The following is a 24,874-nucleotide window of genomic DNA, read 5'->3' as shown; positions in this document are numbered from 1 at the left end:
CATGCTGAGACGTGGCTCTTATTCTGAAGCTCAAAAGTTTACACGGCGAGAAGCGCATCGCTGCAGGGGGCGGCCATGCTGAGACGTGGCTCTTATTCTGAAGCTCAGAAGTTTACACGGTGAGAAGCGCATCGCTGCAGGGGGCGGCCATGCTGAGACGTGGCTCTTATTCTGAAGCTCAGAAGTTTACACGGTGAGAAGCGCATCGCTGCAGGGGGCGGCCATGCTGAGACGTGGCTCTTATTCTGAAGCTCAGAAGTTTACACGGTGAGAAGCGCGTCACTGCAGGGGGCGCGCTGACCTGTCCGTCATTCCTCTCGTTCTCAGCGGTTCAAACCAGCCCCGCCCTCTTCAACTGGTCGCTAAGCAACGAACCAAACCGACAAGACGCGGAGGAGAAACGAACAGCGTCTGAATCCAAACAAATTAAATCGGATTGAAGCTGAATTAAATGGATCTGTCGTGCTTCAACAAAGACGCCATGGCGCTCCCCTTTCTGCCGGGATATCCTCGTAAACAACACGTAAGTGACAGACTGAAGCGTAACCGACGGTCTGCAGGAGGACGGGTCAGTTCGTCCTTAGTGGCGAAGCTCGTTCTAAAAGAGTCAATAACTCATGGCCGCCAGCTGTGGCGGGAACTTCATCTGGAGGTCACTCGCCCACGTAGGCCTCCGCAACCCACAACGGTGAACTGTCTGTGGGGAAGGGTGGTCTGTGGGGAAGGATGGTCTGTGGGGAAGGGTGGTGGGGAAGGGTGGTCTGTGGTGAAGGGTGGTGGGGAAGGGTGGTCTGTGGGGAAGGGTGGTCTGTGGGGAAGGGTGGTGGAAGGATGGTCTGTGGGGAAGGATGGTGGGGAAGGATGGTCTGTGGGGAAGGATGGTCTGTGGGGAAGGATGGTCTGTGGGGAAGGGTGGTCTGTGGGGAAGGATGGTGGAAGGATGGTCTGTGGGGAAGGATGGTCTGTGGGGAAGGGTGGTGGAAGGATGGTCTGTGGGGAAGGATGGTCTGTGGGGAAGGATGGTCTGTGGGGAAGGGTGGTGGAAGGATGGTCTGTGGGGAAGGATGGTCTGTGGGGAAGGATGGTCTGTGGGGAAGGGTGGTGGAAGGATGGTCTGTGGGGAAGGATGGTGGAAGGATGGTCTGTGGGGAAGGATGGTGGAAGGATGGTCTGTGGGGAAGGATGGTGGAAGGATGGTCTGTGGGGAAGGATGGTCTGTGGGGAAGGATGGTGGTGAAGGATGGTCTGTGGGGAAGGATGGTGTCCAAAACAGGTTTTTTGGGCAGCATGACGGTTCCTTAATAATAATAAATAATAATAATAAATTAAACTTATATAGTGCTTTTCTAACACCCAACGTCGCTTTTCAATAAAAACAAATACATTAAAATTGCAATGAAATCAAAATTAGTACGTTTCCTTCCCCGTTAAACAGAGTGACGAGATCTGGCCCTTCCTTACACAAGCGTAGCATCAGTCCCGGAGCGGCTGTCATGGCTGATTCTTCAGTGAAAGGCGGTTTTCTATCTCCGGGTTTATTGTCAAGAAAAAATATTTTTTGGGGAAAAAAATAATATACTATTACTGCATTACAGACTCAGTTTCGGCGTTAATCTGAACGCCATAATAATTTCCTTCTTCAGTTGGGGAAGGAGACATTCCACAAATCCCAACAGTTTGGCTTTTCTAATGAGGTGGCTATGCTGAGGTCTTCAGAGAAAAAAGGCATCGGAGGAGAGCTGCTGGAGGGACAGAAGAATGTACCAAATTATTCCGCCTACCCGAGAGTTGGCAGTGGTCTCCCATCATGGCTGGCCTTTGACAAACAGGTAAAGTTTTGATTGGATTCATCTATATATTATTGCTTGGAGACAGTTTTGGTCCTCAGAGTATTAAATCACATGTAATGGAATGACAGCATGTCTGATTACAACTAGGATAAGTAGCAGGTGATTTAGTAGATCACAGTTCTGTACATTTTTAAGGGTTAATTTGGTTATTTTTTTAATGATCTCGTAAATCATGTTACTGACTACAATCTTTAGTATCCAAACATTAAATCATCCGTTGTTTAATCCGTTTCCATCGCTTCCTGTCCTCTGAATCTTCCTCTGTCACACCAGCCACCTGCATGTCCTCCCTCACCACATCCATAAACCTCCTCTTCTCCTCTTCCCTGGCAGCTCCATATTCAGCATCCTTCTCCCAATATACCCAGCATCTCTCCTCCACACATGTCCAAACCATCTCCATCTTGTCTCTCTTGCTTTGTCTCCAAACCGTCCAACCTGAGCTGTCCCTCTAATATACTCGTTCCTAATCCTGTCCTTCTTCATCACTCCCAGTGAAAATCTTAGCATCTTCAACTCTGCCACCTCCAGCTCCACCTCCTTTCTTTTCATCAGTGCCACTGTCTCCAAACCATACAACATAGCTGGTCTCACCACCATCTTGTAAACCTTCCCTTTAACTCTTGCTGGTACCCTTCTGTCGCAAATCACTCCTGACACTCTTCACCACCCACTCCACCCTGCCTGCACTCTATTCTTCACCTCTCATCCGCACTCCCCGTTACTTTGGACCCCAAGTATTTAAACTCATATGCCTTTGTCACCTTTACTCCTTGCATCCTCACCATTCCATTGTCCTCCGTCTCATTCACGCATATATATTCCGTCTTGCTCCTACTGACTTTCATTCCTCTTCTCTCCAGTGCATACCTCCACCTCTTCAGGCTCTCCTCAACCTGCACCCTACTCTCGCTACAGATCACAATGTCATCCGCAAACATCATAGTCCACAGAGACTCCTGCCTGATCTCGTCCTTCAACCTGTCCATCACCTTTGTAAACAAGAAAGGGCTCTGAGCTGATCCTTGATGTAATCCCACCTCCACCTTGAACCCATCTGTCATTCCAACCACACACCTCACCACTGCCACACTGCCCTCATACATATCCTGCACCACTCCTACATACTTCTCTGCAACTCCCGACTTCCTCATACAATACCACACCTCCTCTCGGCACCCTGTCCTACGCTTTCTCTAAATCTACAAAGACACAATGTAAGTCCTTCTGGCCTTCTCTATACTTCTCCACCAACATTCTCAAAGCAAACATCACATCTGTGGTGCTCTTTCATGGCATGAAACCATACTGCTGCTGCTGATCATCACCTCTCCTCTTAACCTAGCTTCTATTACTCTTTCCCATGTCTTCATGCTGTGGCTGATCAACTTTATACCTCTGTAGTTGCTACAGTTCTGCACATCGCCCTTGTTCTTGAAAATCGGTACCAGTATGCTTCTTCTCCAGTCCTCAGGCATCCTCTCACTTTCCAAGATTGTGTTAAACAATCTAGTTAAAAACCCCACTGCCATCTCTCCTAAACACCTCCATGCCTCCACAGGTATGTCATCAGGACCAGCTGCCTTTCCACTCTTCGCTTCCCTCACTTCCTCCTTACTAATCCACTGCCCTTCCTGATTCACTATCCCCACATCATCCAACCTTCTCTCTCTCATTTTCTTCATGCATCAGCCCCTCAAAGTACTCCTTCCACCTTCTCAGCACACTCTCCTCGCTTGTCAGCATATTTCCGTCTCTAGCCTTAATTGCTCTAGCCTGCTGCACATCTTTCCCAGCTCAGTCCTGTCAATTGATACGAGTCCTTTTCTCCTTCCTTGGTGTCTATCCTGTCATACAACTCACCATACGCCTTTTCCTTTGCCACCTCTCTCTTTGCTTTATGCTGTGTCTCCTTGTACTCCTGTCTACTTTCTTCACCTCTCTATCCCACTTCTTCTTTGCCAACCTCTTCCTCTGTATACTTTCTTGTACTTCATTCCACCACCAAGTCTCCTTGTCTTCCTTCCTCTGTCCTGATGACACACCAAGTACCTTCCTAGCTGTCTCCCTCACTATTTCTGCAGTGGTTGTCCAGCCATCTGGCAACTCTTCACTACCACCCAGTGCCTGTCTTAACTCCTGTCTGAACTCCACACAACAGTCTTCCTTCTTCAACTTCCACCATTTGATCATCGGCTCTGCCTCCCCTCTCCTTCTCCTTTGCCCAACAGTAGCATAGTTTCCACCAGCACCCTGCTGGCCAAGAGTACTGGTGGTCGTTGTTTGTAACCCGGGCCTTAACCGATCCGGTATCGAGATCTGATTTATGATCCGCATATTTGATTTGGCAAAGATTTTACACTGGATGCTCTTCCTGACTCAACCCTCCCCATTTATGCAGGCTTGGGAGCGGCGCTAAGAATGCACTGGCTTAATGCATCCTGTGGTTGAGTTAGACAGATAGATAGACAGAGTCCTTGGCATGGTACCACAGTAGTCAAGTCAATTTTCTTTTTGTAGCCCATTATCACAAACTAAAATGTGCCTCAGGGGGCTTTACAGCAACACAACATCCTGGCCTTTGACCCTCATCGGATAAGGAACAACGTCCTTAAAAAAAATTTTTAAAAAACGTTTAACAGGCAGAAAAAAAAACCTCAGGGAGAGCGTCAGAGGAGGATCTCTCTCCCAAGACAGACAACGTGCAATGGATGTCGTTTACACAATACAACACTGAAAGAGGATAACAGAATTATAAGATATATGAACAATATGATGAGGAGGAGGATGCCAAGCAGTGTCCAGATGCCACCAGAACAGCGCAGGACCTGAGCCACATGACCACCATCACCATGGAGACCTGACAGGACAGACCACAACACCAATAACTCAGTTTTGTACAGCACCTTTCAAAGAACCTAAGGGTGCTTTACACTAGATACGAACAATGAAAAAGATGAAACAAAAAGACTACACATGCACACAGAGGAGACTCACAAACCATTCACATACACTAGAGAAGAGACAAGAAAAAATTAGTCATACATTGGAGGGAGAGAAGGATATAACATTGAAACCGGATATGGATTTATAAGATGTATTAAAAAATACGTAGTCCACGCAAATCGACAGACACGTTAGACATAACTCTGTACTAGAGTCTACTACTACTTTCAGCTGCTCCCGTTAGGGGGCGCCACAGCGGATCATCCGTTTCCATCTCTTCCTGTCCTCTGCCACACCAGCCACCTGCATGCCCTCCCTCACCACGTCCATAAACCTCCTCTTGGCCTTCCTCTTCTCCTCTTCCCTGGCAGCTCCATATTCCGTAACACTGTGTATTTGGACCCAATTGCAGAGAAGAAGCAGAGGCCATTGGTAAAGTACGAAGTCTCTTTAATGGACTTCAGCAAAACACACAATAACAAAAGACTACTGCCAAACAGGGCAGGTAATAATGCAAACTCGAATAAACACAAAATACTAAACTAAGCAAAACACTCTCTCACACAGCGGAGGCAGATGAGGGTACAGGATCCCAGCGCTTCCACAGACTGATGTGAATCCTCTCCGAGACTCGACCAAAAAATTTCTGAAAAACACCGTTAAATAGTCCCCAGCACAGGTGCACATCATCACAGGCCAATCAATGCACAGGTGCACATCATCACAGGCCAATCAATGCACAGCTGCACGTCATCACAGGCCAATCAATGCACAGCTGCACATCATCACAGGCCAATCAATGCACAGCTGCACATCATCACAGGCCAATCAATGCGCAGCTGCACATCATCACAGGCCAATCAATGCACAGCTGCACATCATCACAGGCCAATCAATGCACAGCTGCACATCATCACAGGCCAATCAATGCACAGCTGCACATCATCACAGGCCAATCAATGCACAGGTGCACATCATCACAGGCCAATCAATGCACAGCTGCACGTCATCACAGGCCAATCAATGCACAGCTGCACATCATCACAGGCCAATCAATGCACAGGTGCACGTCATCACAGGCCAATCAATGCACAGGTGCACGTCATCACAGGCCAATCAATGCACAGCTGCACATCATCACAGGCCAATCAATGCACAGCTGCACATCATCACAGGCCAATCAATGCACAGCTGCACATCATCACAGGCCAATCAATGCACAGCTGCACGTCATCACAGGCCAATCAATGCACAGCTGCACATCATCACAGGCCAATCAAAGCACAGGTGCAACTCATACTGGCTGATTGCAGGCAGATCGGGACATGTCACCTGTTGGCTGCTGGTCCTCTGGCCAGTGGTCATGTCAGTACCCCCCTCCCAGGGACGGCACCTGACGTACCCATAGCCCGGCTCCGGTCCAAGATGTCCCACGCTGGAGCCCAGCACCGTTCTTCCGGCCCATAGCCCTCCCAGTCCACCAAATACTGGACGCTGCGATGCACCCGGCGGGAGTCCAGAATCCTCCTAACTGTATAGGCAGGCAGCTCATCGATCAGGCAAGGAGGCGGGGGTGGAACGGGCGGAGACAGGGGGCTGGTGGAGACGGGCTTCAGGAGAGAAACATGGAACACCGGATGGACACGCATGGAGGCAGGCAATTGCAACCGTACTCATCCCTCTGTCTGACACTCTCTTCCCCTCCAGCACACTCTTGACATACTCTTCCTTCAGAATGACCCCTACCCCATTTCTCCTCTCATTCGCACCACGGTAGAAGAGTTTGAACCCACCTCTGATGCTCCTGGCCCTACTCCCCTTCCACCTGGTCTCTTGCATACTCAGTATACCTCCCTTCGCTCTCTCCCGCCACCAGTCATAGTGCCAACATTCAAAGTTCTAACTCTCACCTCCACACTCCTACCCTTCCTCCTCTCCTGGTGCCTCTGCACATGCCTTCCCCCTCTCCTTCTCCTTCGCCCAACGGTAGCACAGTTTCCCCCGGCGCCCTGCTGGCCAACAGTGCTGGTGGTGGTCATTAACTCTGTACTAGAGTAATACATATGAACTAACAAAACATTGCACAGTACAGATATGAAATATGCATAATGTGCAACAACCTTTTTGTTGTTCCCAGGTTTTGTGTTTTGAGGCATATTTCCAGGAGGCCATGTGTGAGACAAGGGAGGAGACCAACAGAATTAGGAGGTGTATGATCTACTTTTACTTGGAGGATGATACCATACAGGTGGTTGAACGAAAGTATAAGAACAGTGGAATCCCTCAAGGTGAGACAGGATGTTTACCCTACCTTACTGTACGTCAAAGTGTGGCGTGACTCAAGCTCATGTGAAGACGACGTGAAGATGCAGCCTTGCGCCTGCATTGCTTGGCCAGCTCGTCTGGGTCTTATATCCGGTTTCGTAAGGGGCAGGTTACAAGATGAGATATACTCAACTCAGCCAAACCGAGACTCACTGCTTTTTCATCCTGTTACTTATCTCTGTGGCAGGAACACTTATTCGCCGCCACCGCATCCCGCTGCCTCCCCCGAATGATGAGCTCTTCTACAACGTGTACCATTTCAACCTCAACCAGCAGCTGGTGCTTTACTCACGCACCTTCACCGTGACCGACTGCGATGCATTCACAAGGACCTTCCTCATGAAACTGGGTGTGCGGCTAAATGCTCCTACCGCCACCCCTGAAGACCAGTACAGCAACTTGCGGGAACAGGTAGACAGTAACATGGAGAGAGAGAGAGAGAGAGAGAGAGAGAGAGAGAGAGAGATTGTCTGTAAATGTGAACATGAAGAGTTTGTATTTCATTTTAGCATTGCTGTACTTTGAGAGAACACAAACAACACAGAAGTGAAACAAATGATGGGACGTATTCAGTAACACTGAGTAATGGTGACCTTTTCAAAAATGTACATTGGAAGGAAACTCTTGGCGTCATTGTCCTGCTCCTAATAACTCTTCTGTGTTTGGCTCCACGTTTCTCAATCCAGATGGAGAAGAGCATGAAGCCTCTCCGTCCATACCAGCGGCGTGACACGCTAAAGCAGTTCCTGGACCATGATGGCAAGGTCCTGCGTTTCTACTGCGTCTGGTACGAAACGGACAGCGTGTCCGGGGACCCGCGCGAGCTCATCCTGCACTACTTCCTGGCTGACGACACCGTGGAGATCCGCGAGGTCGTCGAGCCGAACTCCGGACGAGACGTCGCGCCGAAGTTCCTCCACCGCGGCAAACTGCCAAAGGTGAGCCATGGTGGGGGAGCAGAAACCACACACAGGAAAGAGAGAGCAGTCGTCTTGGTTTCCACGGCTCGTTGCTCAGCGGCGTCCTCAGACGGAAAGGCCAGAGACGCCTCTCTTTCCGTTCGGATGACTTCTCTCTGTCTCTTTCCCTCCATCCCTCTCTTCATGGAGGGATCATTCACTCTGACAGCCACTGGTCTCCCTCCAGCCGTTTGGCTTTCTCCTCTCCTTACCAAGCAGAACCTGATTCATCCTGAAAGACAGCCAGGCCCCAATCATTCCCCTAGTCCTGTTTTGTTTTGTCTCTCTCTGTGTGTGTCTGTGTGCGTGTGTGTGTCTGTGTGCGTGTGTACACGTGTGTTGTTCTCTTCCAGTCCAGTGATTGTCATTTTGTTTGTTCCAGTGCCTTTCATTAAATGTCAACCCAAAAGGTTGATCTGAGCCTCACATCCCCAGATACAAATTAAGTTTGTCCTTTAAGATAAATCACTCAAATATTCTTCCTGTTTATTTTTCTGATTGCCTCTCCCTCCCTCCCTCTCTCTCTCCTCTCTCTCACTCTCTCTCACTCTCTCTCCCTCCCTCCCTCTCTCTCTCTCCCGCTCTCTCTGTCGCTCTCTGTCACTCTGTCTCTGTCTCTCTCTCTGTCGCTCTCTGTCGCTCTGTCTCTCGTCATAAATGAGTGGATGTGAAGGGTATTTATTGTGTGTCTGCATTGTACTGGGAGGTTTTGGACTGTGTGTGTGTTGGTTTGGTCTGCAGAATGCTTCCATGCACCTTTCCTAATGTGTTTGGTCTGTCAGGTCAGGGAGGATGCTACATTCTATGCCGCCTCAAAGTACATCTGGCAGGAAATACGTACAAGTCAAGTCAGTGTTATTTGTGTAGCCCAATATCACAAACATCCGATGAAACCATGGAAACATGTCACCAGCCTGAGTAAAAACAAGAAAATATGTTGGTCAGGGCAGTGACACTATGGTAAGAGCACTGTCTCATTACAGGCCCAGCTAGCTAGCTAGCCAGACAGACAGACAGACAGGCAGGCAGGCAGACAGACAGACAGACAGACAGACAGACAGACAGACAGACAGGCAGGCAGGCAGGCAGGATGGACATTGTATTGTAACAGTGGCACATAAAAACCCAGTCTAAGAGTACACAGAATACAAAACCTAATATTTAGAACTGTACATAGTGCCAACAATACCCATAGACCACAGTACATGTACATGATCTGTGTGGGCTGTGCAATCAGCCCACAAGGTTGTAAATCTCTGTCTACCTGTCTGTCTACCTGTCTGTCTGTCTGTCTGTCTGTCTGTCTGTCTGTCTGTCTGTCTCTCCATGTCTGCAGACAGGAGCGGTCCGTGAGGAGTTCTATAGGGACGGTGATCTGGCTGTGGGTGGGGAGGTGAACGTGTGGGGCAGGACAGTGCTCATCTGTGACTGTGACGACTTCACCAAAGAGTACTACCGCTCCAAATACGGCATAGGTAAGTAAGCCCGTCTTGCTAGCACTATGAAGCAGAGATAACATGCTGCAGTCTGCTGCTAGACTCCCACCATCTCTTCTCGATAAAGAAGTACGGATCTGATGTCCTACCCATAACGTTGGTATCAGGACACCGACAGCTTCAGCTGATAAACTTCTTTAAGCTTCAAAGTGTCTCCACCGCATAACCAGTCTACATGCTTTTAAAACAGGATATCTCCGTAAAGCCAAACGTCTAGAATGTCTCAGTCAGCTTCATGTACTTTTTTTTAAATCATCAATAACAACAATAATGTGACATACCTTGTCTTGTACATCCAAGACACATTACAGCATTAATTTGGAGGGGAACTACAGGAGGAATTAGGTCTTCTTCTAGAGGAAACCCCACCTCAACTAACTAATACTGTCATTTGCTACTGCTTTAAGCTACAAACTACAATTTCCACATTTATACACACACACACACACGTTGTCAGGCACACACATACACACGTACGTGGTCTCATAGTTGCACTTCATCTGTCTAACCACATGAGGGCAGTAAGAGCTCACAGCGGCCACAGCGCAGCTCTGTGAGCAGGTCTTCAGCACGGGGTGATCCTGTACAGAGGAAGTACTACACCATAGCTCGTGAGAAACAGGAGCAGCTGAAATGTTTTGCTCTGGTTCGAGGAATGTTTCATCACTTTGGACTGGACCCATACAATGAGTCTTCACGAGGATCTGAACCTTTATCAGGTTGGTAGAAAAACATTGCTGTCCAAACAATCCATTATCCGAACCGCTTATCCTGCTCTCAGGGTCGAGGGGATGCTGGAGCCTATCCCAGCAGTCATTGGGCGGCAGGCAGGGAGACACCCTGGACAGACCACCAGGCCATCACACACACACACACACACACACACCTAGGGACAATTTAGTATGGCCGAGTCACCTGACCTACATGTCTTTGGACTGTGGGAGGAAACCCACGCAGACACGGGGAGAACATGTAAACTCCGCACGGAGGACGACCCGGGACGGCCCACCAAGGTTGGACTACCCCGGGGCTCGAACCCAGGACCTTCTTACTGTGAGGCGACCGCACTAACCACTGCACCTGTCCAAATAATATAAAATAGATTTTATGTGTAAACCCCCCCCCCCCCAAAAAAACAATGCTAACAGCCAGAATAAAGGCCATGATGTTGTACTGAGGCTGACGATGTCGAGGTAGCGTTGACTGTATTGAGCTCCATTGTCCTAGCAGCTGACACCAGATACCAGGAGTTGGGTGTCTTCCTCCATCAGTGACAGGAGTGAGCCGGGCCACTCGGGTCTAGGCAGGTTTTGGGGCACACTGTATTAGTCACAGCCCACCTCCCGGTGTCAGGTCACTGTGATGGACAGCCCAGGGTGACTCTCAGACGTCAAAGGTCAGCTCAGGGTTACCGCCAAACCCAGGCTCCTGCAGGGATGGATTACTTTTTTCCATCTCGTTCTTTGGCCTCACCTCCTCCGCCTCATTTTTTCCATTTGCTTCTCCTCATCTTTCCTCCGTTTCTCTTTCTCATAGAGGACTTCACTCCAGTGCAATACAAAGCTCCCCCACCTCCCAAGCCCCCAAAGTTGGTGCCCCCCTACAATGGCTTTGGTTCAGAGGAGGATTCACTGTGCTCCTGTCAGGGGCTGCTGCCCAAACCGCCACGGAAAGATCTCCGCAAATTCATGGACAAAGACAGGTTGGACAGGGCTTCAAACTGCGCATGGTGTGTGTGCTTGTATGTTTTGGTGATAATCCCTTATACTTGCATGTGTATTCATCTATCCAGAAATGGCCTTGAGGGTAATGTGCTGCGTTTTCGTGCCAAGATGGTGACCAACGACCCCGTCAACAGAGACCGGGGGTTCATTGTCTCCTTCTACCTCTGTGACGACACGATCAGAATATTTGAACCCCCACAGAAAAACTCAGGTAGGCCGCTCCGAAACGACCTTGGGATTTAAGCTGGGATTCTTCTGATGAACATCACGACTGCCAGACATGGTTCTGATCCCAACATTTCAACGAAACCAAATGAAAAATAAAGTCCTGCTGGTCCTTCAGGTGTGCTTGGTGGAAAGTTCCTGGAGCGCAGTCGTGTCAAGAAGCCCGGACAGGATCTGTTTAGGAGAGAGATGCCGGAGTATTTCTCAGCCCAGGATCTGTATGTTGGTGTGACCCTCAACCTCAACAACAAGTTCTTCGAGCTGGTGGACGCTGACGAATATACCTTCAGCTACATGGAGCGACATGCCGAGGAGGTGAGGGGCCGCCGAGGGGTCTTCCGTCTCCTTCTGCTCATACAGGGTTCATTTCTGCCAGCAGGCAGCACACTGTTTAGCTGTTATGAGTAATTAGTTTGGTGGTCTTCCATAAGCAAGGCTCAGCGTTTTCGGTTTTTAGTTCTCAAAGCCAGCCGGCATGCCGCATTTCGCCACAAGAGGAAACTGTTACATAACCTCACATGAACAGGAACAACTTTTGGCTCCGTGGAAACATAAAATCTAGGTGAAAATCCGTTTAAACCGACCTGCTCCTTTTAAAAAAAATCTGGGTATTTTTTGGTGGAAAATCGGTAAAAACCGAAAACGCTGAGCCTTGCCCATAAGCCATTTGGGTGGTCTTGCTCTTTTGATCGCCCCGCCTGGATTCACACCAGCCACTTCTGGAGCACAAGGCTTCCCAACCAAATAAAAATACCCTTCATTTGGTGTTTGTGTAAGATGGACGTGAGTCCATGTGGTTAATGAGTGTGTGTGTGTGTGTGTGTGTTTGTGTGTGTGTGTGTGTGTGTGCAGTTCTCCAAGGCCAACGTGGGAACCATCCTCAGCAAGCTGCGTTCCATTCCAGAGGAGAAGCAGATCGAGATCGGGCAGTTCCTGGGTCAAAGTGACCCGGCCAAGACAGGAATTATCCCCTACCAATCCCTCAGGTATGCTGATCCAAAGTTTAGCAAGACAGCTCACAAGAATTACAATGCCTCTATCTAAACTGTCCTACCTAAACACAACAAGTGCCGCTCCTGATCCAGATGACGTCTCCTGGTATAACGTCACGTTATTTCCAGCTGGAAATGGGTTCTGTGACGCACAATCCAACAGGAGCAGTGTCTCGTCTCTAAATGAGATGCTGAATGGGATGTTATGCTTCATCTTGTGTGTGTGTATGTGTGTGTGTGTGTGTGTGCACATGGGGTTAGGGATCTGCTGATGGGCATGCAGTGCGGTCTGTCCGAACATGAGGTAATCACGCTGGGCCGCTTCTTCTCCGAGCGCGAGCCACCTGAGGCGGAGGTGGGTTTCCTGCTCGCCGTGGTGCAGGACCGCCTCAAGAGGAAACAGTTTGAGAAGTTCCCTGAGATGTGCAGAGTCTTCGTACACCGAGACCGACGCCGGTGAGGACTGTGTTCACACACTCAGATAAACGGCATGAGGTGAACAGAAATAGCAGCAACACACACACACACACACACACACACACACACACACACACCTCAGCATGTGTGCGCTCACACGCCAGCCCACACATGTCTCGCTCCCACACACAGATAGCGTCACAACAAGGCATCAATTGTGCAGCCGGTGGCCTCATATCTTACAGAGCTGATTAGTTCCAGCAGTGTGAGTGGAGCATTGGAACCAGATGATCTCCTCAGACCTGCAGCTCCTCAAGCCAGGAAAGACACACGGACGCACACTCGCATAAACGCACGCATGTGTGCGCGTGCACACACACACACACACACACACAAATGAAGTCATTTACTCTCGTTCTCCCTCTCTGTTTCTCTAACGGGCGGTGGGGGGACTGCCTGTCTGGCTGGTCATGGGTGCTGGCGGGGCCCTGGCCATCTCCAGTGGGGGGCGGGGCTGTCGGTTGGCGGTTCTCGTGGTCGTGGGGCGTCTGCACAACCGCAGGGCCTGTCTGCTGCTCGGAGGCACTATGATAAGCTGCGAATCTCAGACGGCAGAATTTATTGGGACTAATCATACACACCGCTAGCATCTGCCCCACACACTCTCTGGATGACACCCTTCTTCTTAGTCCGTCTCCCCCTTTTTTCAGCCTTCTTCTTTAGCACCGTAACTGCTGCCCTAATTGATACCGATAAGCTCCGTTTAATTACGTTTTGCCGAAGACGCGTCGGCGTCTGTTTCTGCGTCTCTGTCTTGTCACGTACATATCGTCAGGTTTTGTTTCTCCGTCTCCTTGTTTCACTTGTGGCGACCGTCCCCCCCTCTTGGAGAAGCATCGCGGATTGGTTGTTCGGCCGATCCGACATGCTGAAGAGGGGGGCCGGCGGGGGCTATAAATGTACCACAAAACCCTGCGCTCGTCATCCCACAGATCATCCAAAGGACGGAGTTAATTAGTTAATAAAGATTGTCTTTGCAGGTGGAGAACCTGAACTCCACCTGCAGGTTAAAACCGTCCAGGACGCGCCGGCACGCAAACTCCCCGCGTTGTACGCCAGGCCTGCCGACAGCACAGGTTAAAATAATACAATGAGTTTTTCTCATTTTTGGACAAGCTAGAAACAGGCCAGCAGCTCATGTTGCACTCCAACACACGACATACGACAACTCCCATTTGGACCTTTCTGGATAAGAGAAAGCTTTGTGTCTCTGTTCGTCTGTGTGTTTCCAGGACGGGCTGTCTGTCCGCTCAGGAGACCCGGAGCATCTGTAAAACCTTCCAGCTGCCGCTGGCAGACGACCTGCTGATGGCTCTCCTCACCAAGTAAGAGACCGCCGCACGCCGCCACGCGTTAAAACCCTTGCTGAGCGCCTCCTCTGGTTGGTCGGGGTGCCTGTTCGAGGGGGAGGGGGAACTGGGGGGAACAGCATGATCCTCCCACGTGCTACGTCCCCCTGGTGAAACTCCTCACTGTCAGGTGAAAAGAAGCGGCTGGCGACTCCACATGTATTGGAGGAGGCATGTGGTAGTCTGCAGCCCTCCCCGGATCGGCAGAGGGGGTGGAACAGAGACCAGGACGGCTCGGAAGAGTGGGGTAATTGGCCGGATACAATTGGGGAGAAAAAAAATCCCAAAAATAAAAAATATATAGAAAATAACAAGGACACACAGGCAAAGCATTACTGTTTTGAGTCCAAACAGAAGAGAGGGGAGTGAAACAGACCAACACCAGTCTACTAATACAGGAATTAGACACAGCAACAATAAAATAATGACTGATGTATTCACAAAAACTGTATTCAATCAAATTAATGGGGTGGAGAGAGACGAAACGTGACTGCAAAATCCCTAACAAATAAACCAGCCAACATATTTAAAGCTAAATCTAGATATTCTGACCTGTCCAAAGATGAGACAATGAACCGTCCCTCTGTTTTCTTCATCATTTTCATCTGTCTTCTTCATCAATGCAATGCCTCCTGTTGAGTCTTCAGTCATGGCTGCTTACGATCAGATGAAACAGACAATCCATGACAACAGGAAAGATCCCTTTCTTGATATTCTGGAACAGTTAAATCATTGCAGGAATTACAGGGATTCAGCTGCCAAATATTCTAAAAAGTCATTAAATGTTTTGATAATCTCACCAAGCAAGCAGCTCAGCAAAGTGGTTTCATGATCTGATCCGTCCGAAAGGCTCGCTGAGTACCGAGTTGTTCATTTTTATGTTGAACTAGAAATTCTGAGTTGTTTTGTAACTTCTTGACTTATTTCGCAGTCCTTGCTGAACACGTTTTACCTTCGCAGCCCTGCGATTAGTGTTTTACTTCATTTGCTTTGGGTTTACTTTTCTGCCGAAGGAATTTCAGCTCCTCTCTGTGACCGTGGAAGGTTGAACCAGTTCATTCAGACACAACGTTTACTGACAGAAACGTTTCATCGTCATCTAAGTGACCTCTTTAGTCTCACCTGACTGCAGGTACCCCACCCTTATAAACAATACAGTGCCTAACGACCACAGCCAACGACCAGGTTCATATGCAAATATGGGTGTGAGCATTGATCATGTGTACTATTTACAGAGGTTGTAGCGCAGGTGGAAAAATCCCGTGATCCACTGCAACTTGCATACAGGGCCGATAGGGGTGTACAAGATGCCACGATAACACTTTTACATTTTCTGTAGCGCCATCTTGAGAGGACAAATGCTCATGCCAGGCTGTTGTTTATAGATTTCTGCACTGCCTTTAACACGACCCAGCCACATCTGTTAGCATAAAAGCTAATTCAGCTCTTCATACTGGATCTTCATCTAGATGGCTGGATACTGGACTTCTTGACTGATAGGTCCCAGTTTGTGAGGGTTAATGGCTTTTTCCAATCAGCTGTACTCTTCGTACTCTTCAGCCAGTTCCCCTCAGGGCTGTTGTCTCTCTCCGTTACTCTACATCTTGTACACTAATGACTGTCGCTATAGCAACCACACCAATAGACACATATTCACATTTGCGGATGATTCAGTGATTGTAAGTTCTTGAAGGGGAGGAAGAACAACACGGATCTGTGGTCGATGAATTTGTGTCTTGGTGTGATGAGTCCTTTCTCCACTTACATGTGTCTAAAACTAAAGACATGCTGATCAGCTTTAGAAAGACTCCTCCTGGTCCTGTACCAACCAGCATTAAAGGTGCTGACATTGAGCTTGTGGACAGCCACAAATATGCGGGGGTTGTTCTCCACAACACGTTGTGCTTTGAAACTCGGGTTGCTTCCACATCAGAGAAGGTCCAACAAAGACGGTTTCTCCTGAGGAAAATGTGGACATGTAATGTCTCCTCCCAGAGGATGACTCTCTTTTATACAAGTTTCATTGGAACAGTTTTAGTGTACTGTATTGTTGCTTGGTTTGGTAACTTGACTCTGGCCAGTAAAAAAAAGGCTTGATAGACTCATCATGTGGGCTAGTAAGATCTCAGGGAGAAGTCAAGCCCGGCTTACTGACCTTTATCACAGTAAGGTATTCAGAAAGGCTACTTCCCTTCTGGAGTGCCAAGGTCACCCCCTTCGGCCAGAGTTGGAGCTGTTACCCTCAGGTGGTCGGTTGAGGATGCCCTGTATTAGGACTAAGAGATACAAGGCTTCCTTTGTACCCAGTGCCATCCACTTGTTAAATGGTCGACAGTATTCATCTGTTGTCTGCAGATCGCTCGTTTCCTTGGTCTGTATGTTTGAACTCCTTTGGTTCTCCTAGCCCACGATGTGCTGTTGCTAGATCTGCCTTAGTTTTTGCATGTTTTGTTTTTGTGTGAGAGTTTTTTTATACTGGCTGCAAACTGAGTTCCCTGTAAGGGACAATAAAGACACTTTGACTTTTGAGGATTAGGGATTGTTGCAATCACAGCATTGTAAGACTGGGGAATAGTTCCCCAACCCTCTGAGAATAGTACACATGGCCATCCAAACTCTACTTAATGGTCACACCCATATATATATATATATATATATATATATATATATATATATATATATATATATATATTTACTCCACTCTTCCAAGCTCTCCTGGACTCTGCTCCACCCCCTCTGTTGATCCGTGGAGGACTGCAGACTACCACATGCCTCCTCCAGCCGCTTCTTTTCACCTGACAGTGAGGAGTTTCACCAGGGGGACGTAGCACGTGGGAGGATCACGCTCTTCCCCCCAGTTTCCCCTTCCCCCTGAACAGGCGCCCTGACCAACCAGAGGAGGCGCTAGTGCAGCGACCAGGACACATACCCACATCCGGCTTCCCACCTGCAGACACGGCCAATTGTGTCTGTAGGGACGCCCGACCAAGCCGGAGGTAAGACGGGGATTTGAACCGGCGACCCCCGCGTTGAGTGATGAAACGTTATCTGTCCACATGAACTGGTTCAACCTTCTTTGAGTTTCTGACCTGGATTACTGAGCATGCATCGAGACACCTCTCTGTGATGCGTGTGTCCATCTCTTACAGGTTTACAGAGGAGGACAAGATCAACTATCATGCCTTTCTGTCTGGCATCGACTGGAGGGAGAACCCAGCCGCCCCGCTGCTGCACGAAGCCACTCTGAAGGTGGGGGGGGGGGAGGGGGGTAAGCTTCATAAAACGAAATAATCATTAAAAACACTGACTGCGGACCGGCGTCCAGGTAGCGTGGCGGTCTATTCCGTTGCCTACCAACACGGGGATCGCTGGTTTGAGGGGAGGGGGAACTGGGGGGAAGAGTGTGATCCTCCCTCGCGCTACGTCCCCCTGGTGAAACTCCTCACTGTCAGGTGAAAAGGAGTGGCTGGCGACTCCACATGTGTCGGAGGAGACGTGTGGTAGTCTGCAGCCCTCCCCGGATCAACAGAGGGGGTGGAGCAGTGACCGAGACGGCCTGGAAGAGTGGGGTAATTGTCCGGGTACAACTGGGGAGAAAAAGGGAGAAAATGTTGAGAGGAAGGTGTGTAAGACCAAGCAGACTCACGAGGAAAAGCACTGGAGAGAGGAGAGAGGGTGTATGGAGAGAGAGGGTGTAGGGAGAGAGGAGAGAGGGTGTATGGAGAGAGAGGGTGTAGGGAGAGAGGAGAGAGGGTGTATGGAGAGAGGAGAGAGGGTGTAGGGAGAGAGGAGAGAGGGTGTATGGAGAGAGGAGAGAGGGTGTAGGGAGAGAGGAGAGAGGGTGTATGGAGAGAGGAGAGAGGGTGTATGGAGAGAGAGGGTGTAGGGAGAGAGAGGGTGTATGGAGAGAGGAGAGAGGGTGTATGGAGAGAGAGGGTGTAGGGAGAGAGGAGAGAGGGTGTATGGAGAGAGAGGGTGTAGGGAGAGAGGAGAGAGGGTGTATGGAGAGAGAGGGTGTAGGGAGAGAGAGGGTGTATGGAGAGAGAGGGTGTAGGGAGAGAGAGGGTGTATGGAGAGAGAGGGTGTATGGAGAGAGAGGGTGTAGGGAGAGAGGAGAGAGGGTGTATGGAGAGAGAGGGTGTAGGGAGAGAGGAGAGAGGGTGTATGGAGAGAGAGGGTGTAGGGAGAGAGGAGAGAGGGTGTATGGAGAGAGAGGGTGTAGGGAGAGAGAGGGTGTATGGAGAGAGGAGAGAGGGTGTATGGACAGAGGAGAGAGGGTGTATGGACAGAGGAGAGAGGGTGTATGGAGAGAGGAGAGAGGGTGTAGGGAGAGAGAGGGTGTATGGACAGAGGAGAGAGGGTGTATGGAGAGAGAGGGTGTAGGGAGAGAGGAGAGAGGGTGTATGGAGAGAGAGGGTGTAGGGAGAGAGGAGAGAGGGTGTATGGAGAGAAGGTGTATGGAGAGAGAGGGTGTAGGGAGAGGGGAGAGAGGGTGTATGGAGAGAGAGGGTGTAGGGAGAGAGGAGAGGGTGTATGGAGAGAGAGGGTGTAGGGAGAGAGGAGAGAGGGTGTATGGAGAGAGGAGAGAGGGTGTATGGAGAGAGGAGAGGGGTGTGTGGAGAGAGGAGAGGGGTGTATGGAGAGAGGAGAGAGGGTGTAGGGAGAGAGGAGAGGGTGTATGGAGAGAGAGGGTGTATGGAGAGAGGAGAGGGGTGTATGGAGAGAGGAGAGAGGGTGTATGGAGAGAGGAGAGGGGTGTATGGAGAGAGGAGAGGGGTGTATGGAGAGAGGAGAGAGGGTGTAGGGAGAGAGAGGGTGTAGGGAGAGAGGAGAGAGGGTGTATGGAGAGAGGAGAGGGGTGTATGGAGAGAGAGGGTGTAGGGAGAGAGGAGAGGGTGTATGGAGAGAGAGGGTGTAGGGAGAGAGGAGAGAGGGTGTATGGAGAGAGGAGAGGGGTGTATGGAGAGAGGAGAGGGGTGTATGGAGAGAGGAGAGAGGGTGTAGGGAGAGAGGAGAGAGGGTGTATGGAGAGAGAGGGTGTAGGGAGAGAGAGGGTGTAGGGAGAGAGGAGAGAGGGTGTATGGAGAGAGAGGGTGTATGGAGAGAGGAGAGAGGGTGTAGGGAGAGAGGAGAGAGGGTGTATGGACACAGGGGAGGTTTGTGTTGTTGTGTCTTAACAAAGTAAAGCCTATTTAGCCTCACCACAGGGAGCACACAAACAGGAGACCTATGAAGAAAACAAGAGAGTGTGTGTGTGTGTGTCTGTGTGTGTGTGTGTGTAGGCGTTACACATTCCTCTCTTGGTTTGTTCCTTTTCCTCTATCACCATTTCCAGCTGTTGTCCTCCTCACACAGTCCTTTGAACTAATCGCTCAGTCTGATCAGCTCCTCAGCGCTCCTTCACAAACTCCACCAAGACTCCTCCCTCGCTAGACCCCACATGGCCGCCATGACTCTGACGGCAGCTCTCTTCTTCCTAAAGGTCATGACCCCACATGGCCGCCATGACTCTGACGGCAGCTCTCTTCTTCCTAAAGGTCATGACCTCACATGACCGCCATGACTCTTGACAGCATCTCTCTTCCTCCTAAAGGTCATGACCTCACATGACCGCCACGACTCTGACGGCATCTCTCTTCTTCCTAAAGGTCATGACCGCACGACCGCCATGACTCTGACGGCAGCTCTCTTCTTCCTAAAGGTCATGACCCCACATGGCCGCCATGACTCTGACGGCAGCTCTCTTCTTCCTAAAGGTCATGACCTCACATGACCGCCATGACTCTTGACAGCATCTCTCTTCCTCCTAAAGGTCATGACCTCACATGACCGCCACGACTCTGACGGCATCTCTCTTCCTCCTAAAGGTCATGACCTCACATGACCGCCACGACTCTGACGGCATCTCTCTTCTTCCTAAAGGTCATGACCGCACGACCGCCATGACTCTGACGGCAGCTCTCTTCTTCCTAAAGGTCATGACCTCACATGACCGCCCTGACTCTGACGGCATCTCTCTTCTTCCTAAAGGTCATGACCTCACATGACCGCCATGACGCTGACGGCATCTCTCTTCTTCCTAAAGGTCATGACCTCACATGACCGCCACGACTCTGACGGCATCTCTCTTCTTCCTAAAGGCCATGACCTCACATGACCGCCATGACTCTGACAGCATCTCTCTTCTTCCTAAAGGTCATGACCTCACATGGCCACCATGACTCTGACGGCATCTCTCTTCTTCCTAAAGGTCATGACCGCACGACCGCCATGACTCTGACGGCAGCTCTCTTCTTCCTAAAGGTCATGACCTCACATGGCTGCCATGACTCTTGACAGCATCTCTCTTCTTCCTAAAGGCCATGACCTCACGCCTGCCATGACTCTTGACAGCATCTCTCTTCTTCCTAAAGGTCATGACCTCACATGGCCACCATGACTCTGATGGCATCTCTCTTCTTCCTAAAGGTCATGACCGCACGACCGCCATGACTCTGACGGCAGCTCTCTTCTTCCTAAAGGTCATGACCTCACATGACCGCCCTGACTCTGACGGCATCTCTCTTCTTCCTAAAGGTCATGACCTCACATGACCGCCATGACGCTGACGGCATCTCTCTTCTTCCTAAAGGTCATGACCTCACATGACTGCCATGACTCTGACGGCAGCTCTCTTCTTCCTAAAGGTCATGACCTCACATGACCGCCCTGACTCTGACGGCATCTCTCTTCTTCCTAAAGGTCATGACCTCACATGACCGCCATGACGCTGACGGCATCTCTCTTCTTCCTAAAGGCCATGACCTCACATGGCCACCATGACTCTGACGGCATCTCTCTTCTTCCTAAAGGTCATGACCGCACGACCGCCATGACTCTGACGGCAGCTCTCTTCTTCCTAAAGGCCATGACCTCACATGGCCACCATGACTCTGACGGCATCTCTCTTCCTCCTAAAGGTCATGACCTCACAGGAACATCATGTCCATCAGACCTGAATAGGAAAATGATTCTTGATGGTGGTTTTGGTCTTTGCTGATGTCCAGACATGTCCCCTCTGTTTCTACACCTCTTCCACTGACCCAGCTAGCAAACTGATCAACCCTGTCTCATGTCCTGCACTCACTCCACGTCTCCTGTCATGCACTCACCCCACACGTCTCCTGTCATGCACTCACCCCACGTCTCATGTCATGCACTCACCCCACATGTATCCTGTCATGCACTCACCCCACATGTCTCCTGTCATGCACTCACCCCACGTCTCCTGTCATGCACTCACCCCACATGTATCCTGTCATGCACTCACCCCACATGTCTCCTGTCATGCACTCACCCCACATGTCTCCTGTCATGCACTCACCCCACATGTCTCCTGTCATGCACTCACCCCACATGTATCCTGTCATGCACTCACCCCACATGTCTCCTGTCATGCACTCACCCCACATGTATCCTGTCATGCACTCACCCCACATGTATCCTGTCATGCACTCACCCCACATGTCTCCTGTCATGCACTCACCCCACGTCTCCTGTCATGCACTCACTCCATGTCTCCTGTCATGCACTCACCCCACATGTCTCCTGTCATGCACTCACCCCACACGTCTCCTGTCATGCACTCACTCCATGTCTCATGTCATGCACTCACCCCACGTCTCCTGTCATGCACTCACCCCACGTCTCCTGTCATGCACTCACCCCACGTCTCATGTCATGCCCTCACTCCGAATGCAGAATTTACACTAGGACACTGTTGACTTTTTTTTCGGATTTTTCTCCCTTTTCTCCCCAGTTTTACCCGGACAATTACTCCACTCTTCCAGGCCGTCTTGGTCTCTGCTCCACCCCCTCTGCTGATCCGGGGAGGGCTGCAAACTACCACATGCCTCCTCCGATACATGTGGAGTCGCCAGCTGCTTCTTTTCACCTGACAGTGAGGAGTTTCACCAGGGGCACATAGTGCATGGGAGGATCACGCTCTTCCCCCCAGTTCCCCCTCCCCCCCAAACAGGCGCCCCGACCAACCAGAGGAGGCGCTAGTGCATCAACCAGGACACATACCCACATCTGGCTTCCCACCCGCAGACGTGGCCAATTGTGTCTGTAGGGACGACCAACAAAGCCGGAGGTAACACGGGGATTCGAACCTGTGATCCCTGTGTTGGTAGCCAATGGAATAGACTGCTACGCTACCCGGATGCCCCGGCATTGGTCACTTTTACTATAGCTTCATGGTGTCAAGGAGAAGTTTAGGTTTCTCTCATTATCAGTTGTTGATTTTGTCCTTCATGTACAAATGCAAGACTGACTCATTCAACGTTTCTTACTTTCTGATTCCATTATGTTGTCTTACTTCCCAGGTTTTACTGCATGTTCTCAGTTTTAAAGTTTGTTTTTCTGAAACTCAAAATAGTTACTGGGTTGGTGGGGGGGGGGGTATAATTCAGTTTTGTGTGTTCCCACAATCTCCAGCTGGATGGTGACCGGAGTGATGAGAGCGGCGGTCCGACCATGAACAACGTCCGTTACTCCCCGCTGATGGAAAACGTCTTCAGCCGCCCCGCAGACGACACCCAGCCACCGCAGTAGACCCAACAATGATAACCTCACACACACACACACACACACACACACACACACACACACACACACTGCATCTTTTCCCCTTAATTAAACAAGCTGGATTCCATTTGCAAACAGACATCTGTGCTTTGATTTTCTACCATCTGGGAACAGTGTAGAACCAGGACTCTTAACCTTGGTATGAAGATCTGGGAGGTGTGTGTGTGTGTGTGTGTGTGTGTGTGTGTGTGTGTGCGCCCTTATGAATCAGCATGAAAGCTTCAGAGACACTGTAAAAGATATAGGGCGTTTAAGCGGAACCATATTTCAGCTGCGGGCCGACAGGCATGCACACACATCCTGAGCCCGGAGTATTAAACTGGATCCCGCCGTGCTGCGTTAAGTACATAAGAGAGGAAACGGCCTCTGGACTGGATGACTCTATGTGACTAAACCAACTGACAGGCCAGAAGCCGATCCGTACTGACAGGCCGCGGCTCTCTAAGCCTCAACCAAACGGACGGCAGAAGTCAGACGGTGTGCAAGCCTACTGCTACCTTTCCGAAGTGTTTATAATCCAGCTGACAGGCTGCAGAGGCCGGAGAGACGCTGCCAACGTCTCTGTGAGGCAGCTCGGCCATTTCTCTGACAGCGATAACGACGTTAACCCCTCACGCCGCCGACAAAAGGGGAAGGGAAAAACGACAGGATACAGCTGAAGAGAGGTGGAAAGGTCGAGGGGTTTGACGCCGTCGGTCCGTGTGCAGCGCAGGGGTATAAAAAGACAGGTTGTGCCGTAATCAGAGCCTCCATCTCGAATACTGGTTTTAGAGATCAGTCACACACTCGGTAATCAACCATCCAATCCCCCCTTTGTAACACACACACACACACACGTGTGTGTGTGTCACACCCAGAGTGCCTGGCGCTGTTCACGCGGAGCTCGGAAACAGTGCATGACTTCACCCTGGGCATTATCAGGTGCTCACCGTCAGCTTTCACACATACTAAAATATTAGCTGCTCATGGCCGACACAAAGGGTGACGTGGATGTGGTGCTGGGAAGGGCACCGCCAGGCTTCCTGGGCGCATACTTGGCCTTTTATGCCTCCTGAGACATGGTGACAGAGAGACAGGGAGGACGGCAAAGGAAGAACTTCAGTCGCTCGCTGCCCTTTGTATGTCTGTGTGTGTGTGTGTGTGTGTGTCTCATCCACGCCCCCGTGCACATGGTGTTTGCTAACCCGACACGCTTTGTAGCGAAGCCGCGCTTATTGAAATTCAGGAATCAGCAACAGTTTGTTTGTCATTTCATATTGTGTACTGTGTACACAAAAGAAGCGAAACTCCTCTTCCTCCCAGCCCACAGCAGTGCCTAGCCCGCCCCGCCTCCGCGTCCCGCAGACCGCCCTCGCTGCTTCCCCCTCGGGTGCAGCTCCAGGCAGCGCCGTGGTCCCTGGGCCTATCGGATGCAGCAGACCAGGCTCCCCCAGCCATTCCAACGCCAGCTCTCCCAGCCAGACGCCCTCGACACACCTCCCCCGCACTCCACCCGACGACACGAACAGTCGATGCTAGGCGAGGCCGCCGCCAACCCGCCTCTGTGTTTCCTCTCGGGCAGGGCCGTGGGTTAGCAGGTAGCTTAGCCTGCCCTGCGGCAGAATCAGAAGCAGAATACCTCATTCATCCCCGAGGGGAAATTGGGTAGAAAAAAGAATTGCTGAAAGGGTGATGGCAGACCCAAGCGGCTGAAATGAGTTTCCCCCGTAGGGTGTCTGGGTTTAGCCTTAGAGATAGGGCGAGGAGCTCGGACATCCGGAGGGATCTCAGAGTAGAGCCGCTGCTGCTCCTTCGCGTCAAAAGGAGCCAGTGGAGGTGGTTCAGGCATCTGATCAGGATGCCTCCTGGGCGCCTTCCTTTGGAGGTTTACCGGGCACGGCCAACTGGGAGGAGATCCCGGGGT

General features: G+C 50.5%; 1 protein-coding gene across 1 annotated transcript; it reads left to right on the top strand.

The window, feature by feature from the left end:
• Positions 1–341: 341 nt before the first annotated feature.
• On the top strand, positions 342–22,938 carry efhc2 (EF-hand domain (C-terminal) containing 2). The gene is made up of 14 exons (XM_056288964.1): positions 342–523; positions 1,644–1,829; positions 6,934–7,084; positions 7,309–7,532; positions 7,808–8,059; positions 9,417–9,555; positions 11,113–11,278; positions 11,369–11,511; positions 11,644–11,840; positions 12,378–12,511; positions 12,779–12,973; positions 14,227–14,319; positions 17,493–17,592; positions 22,822–22,938. Exons 1-14 carry the CDS (start codon positions 452–454, stop codon positions 22,936–22,938), a joined length of 2,169 nt encoding a protein of 722 aa, XP_056144939.1. The 5' UTR covers positions 342–451.
• The last annotated feature ends 1,936 nt before the right edge of the window (positions 22,939–24,874 follow it).

The sequence above is a fragment of the Lampris incognitus genome, chromosome 11 (genome assembly GCF_029633865.1).
Source record: "Lampris incognitus isolate fLamInc1 chromosome 11, fLamInc1.hap2, whole genome shotgun sequence".
Classification (NCBI taxonomy): Eukaryota; Metazoa; Chordata; class Actinopteri; order Lampriformes; family Lampridae; genus Lampris; species Lampris incognitus.
Note: the sequence above shows the minus strand (reverse complement) of the source record. Positions and strands in the feature narration are given on the sequence as shown.

Coding starts and splice junctions, on each gene's coding strand:
- efhc2 (XM_056288964.1), top strand. CDS start 452: ATGGATCTGTCGTGCTTCAACAAAGACGCCATGGCGCTCCCCTTTCTG. Junction 1,830..6,933: donor GGCTGGCCTTTGACAAACAG/GTAAAGTTTTGA, acceptor TGTTGTTCCCAG/GTTTTGTGTTTTGAGGCATA. Junction 8,060..9,416: donor ACCGCGGCAAACTGCCAAAG/GTGAGCCATGGT, acceptor CCATGTCTGCAG/ACAGGAGCGGTCCGTGAGGA.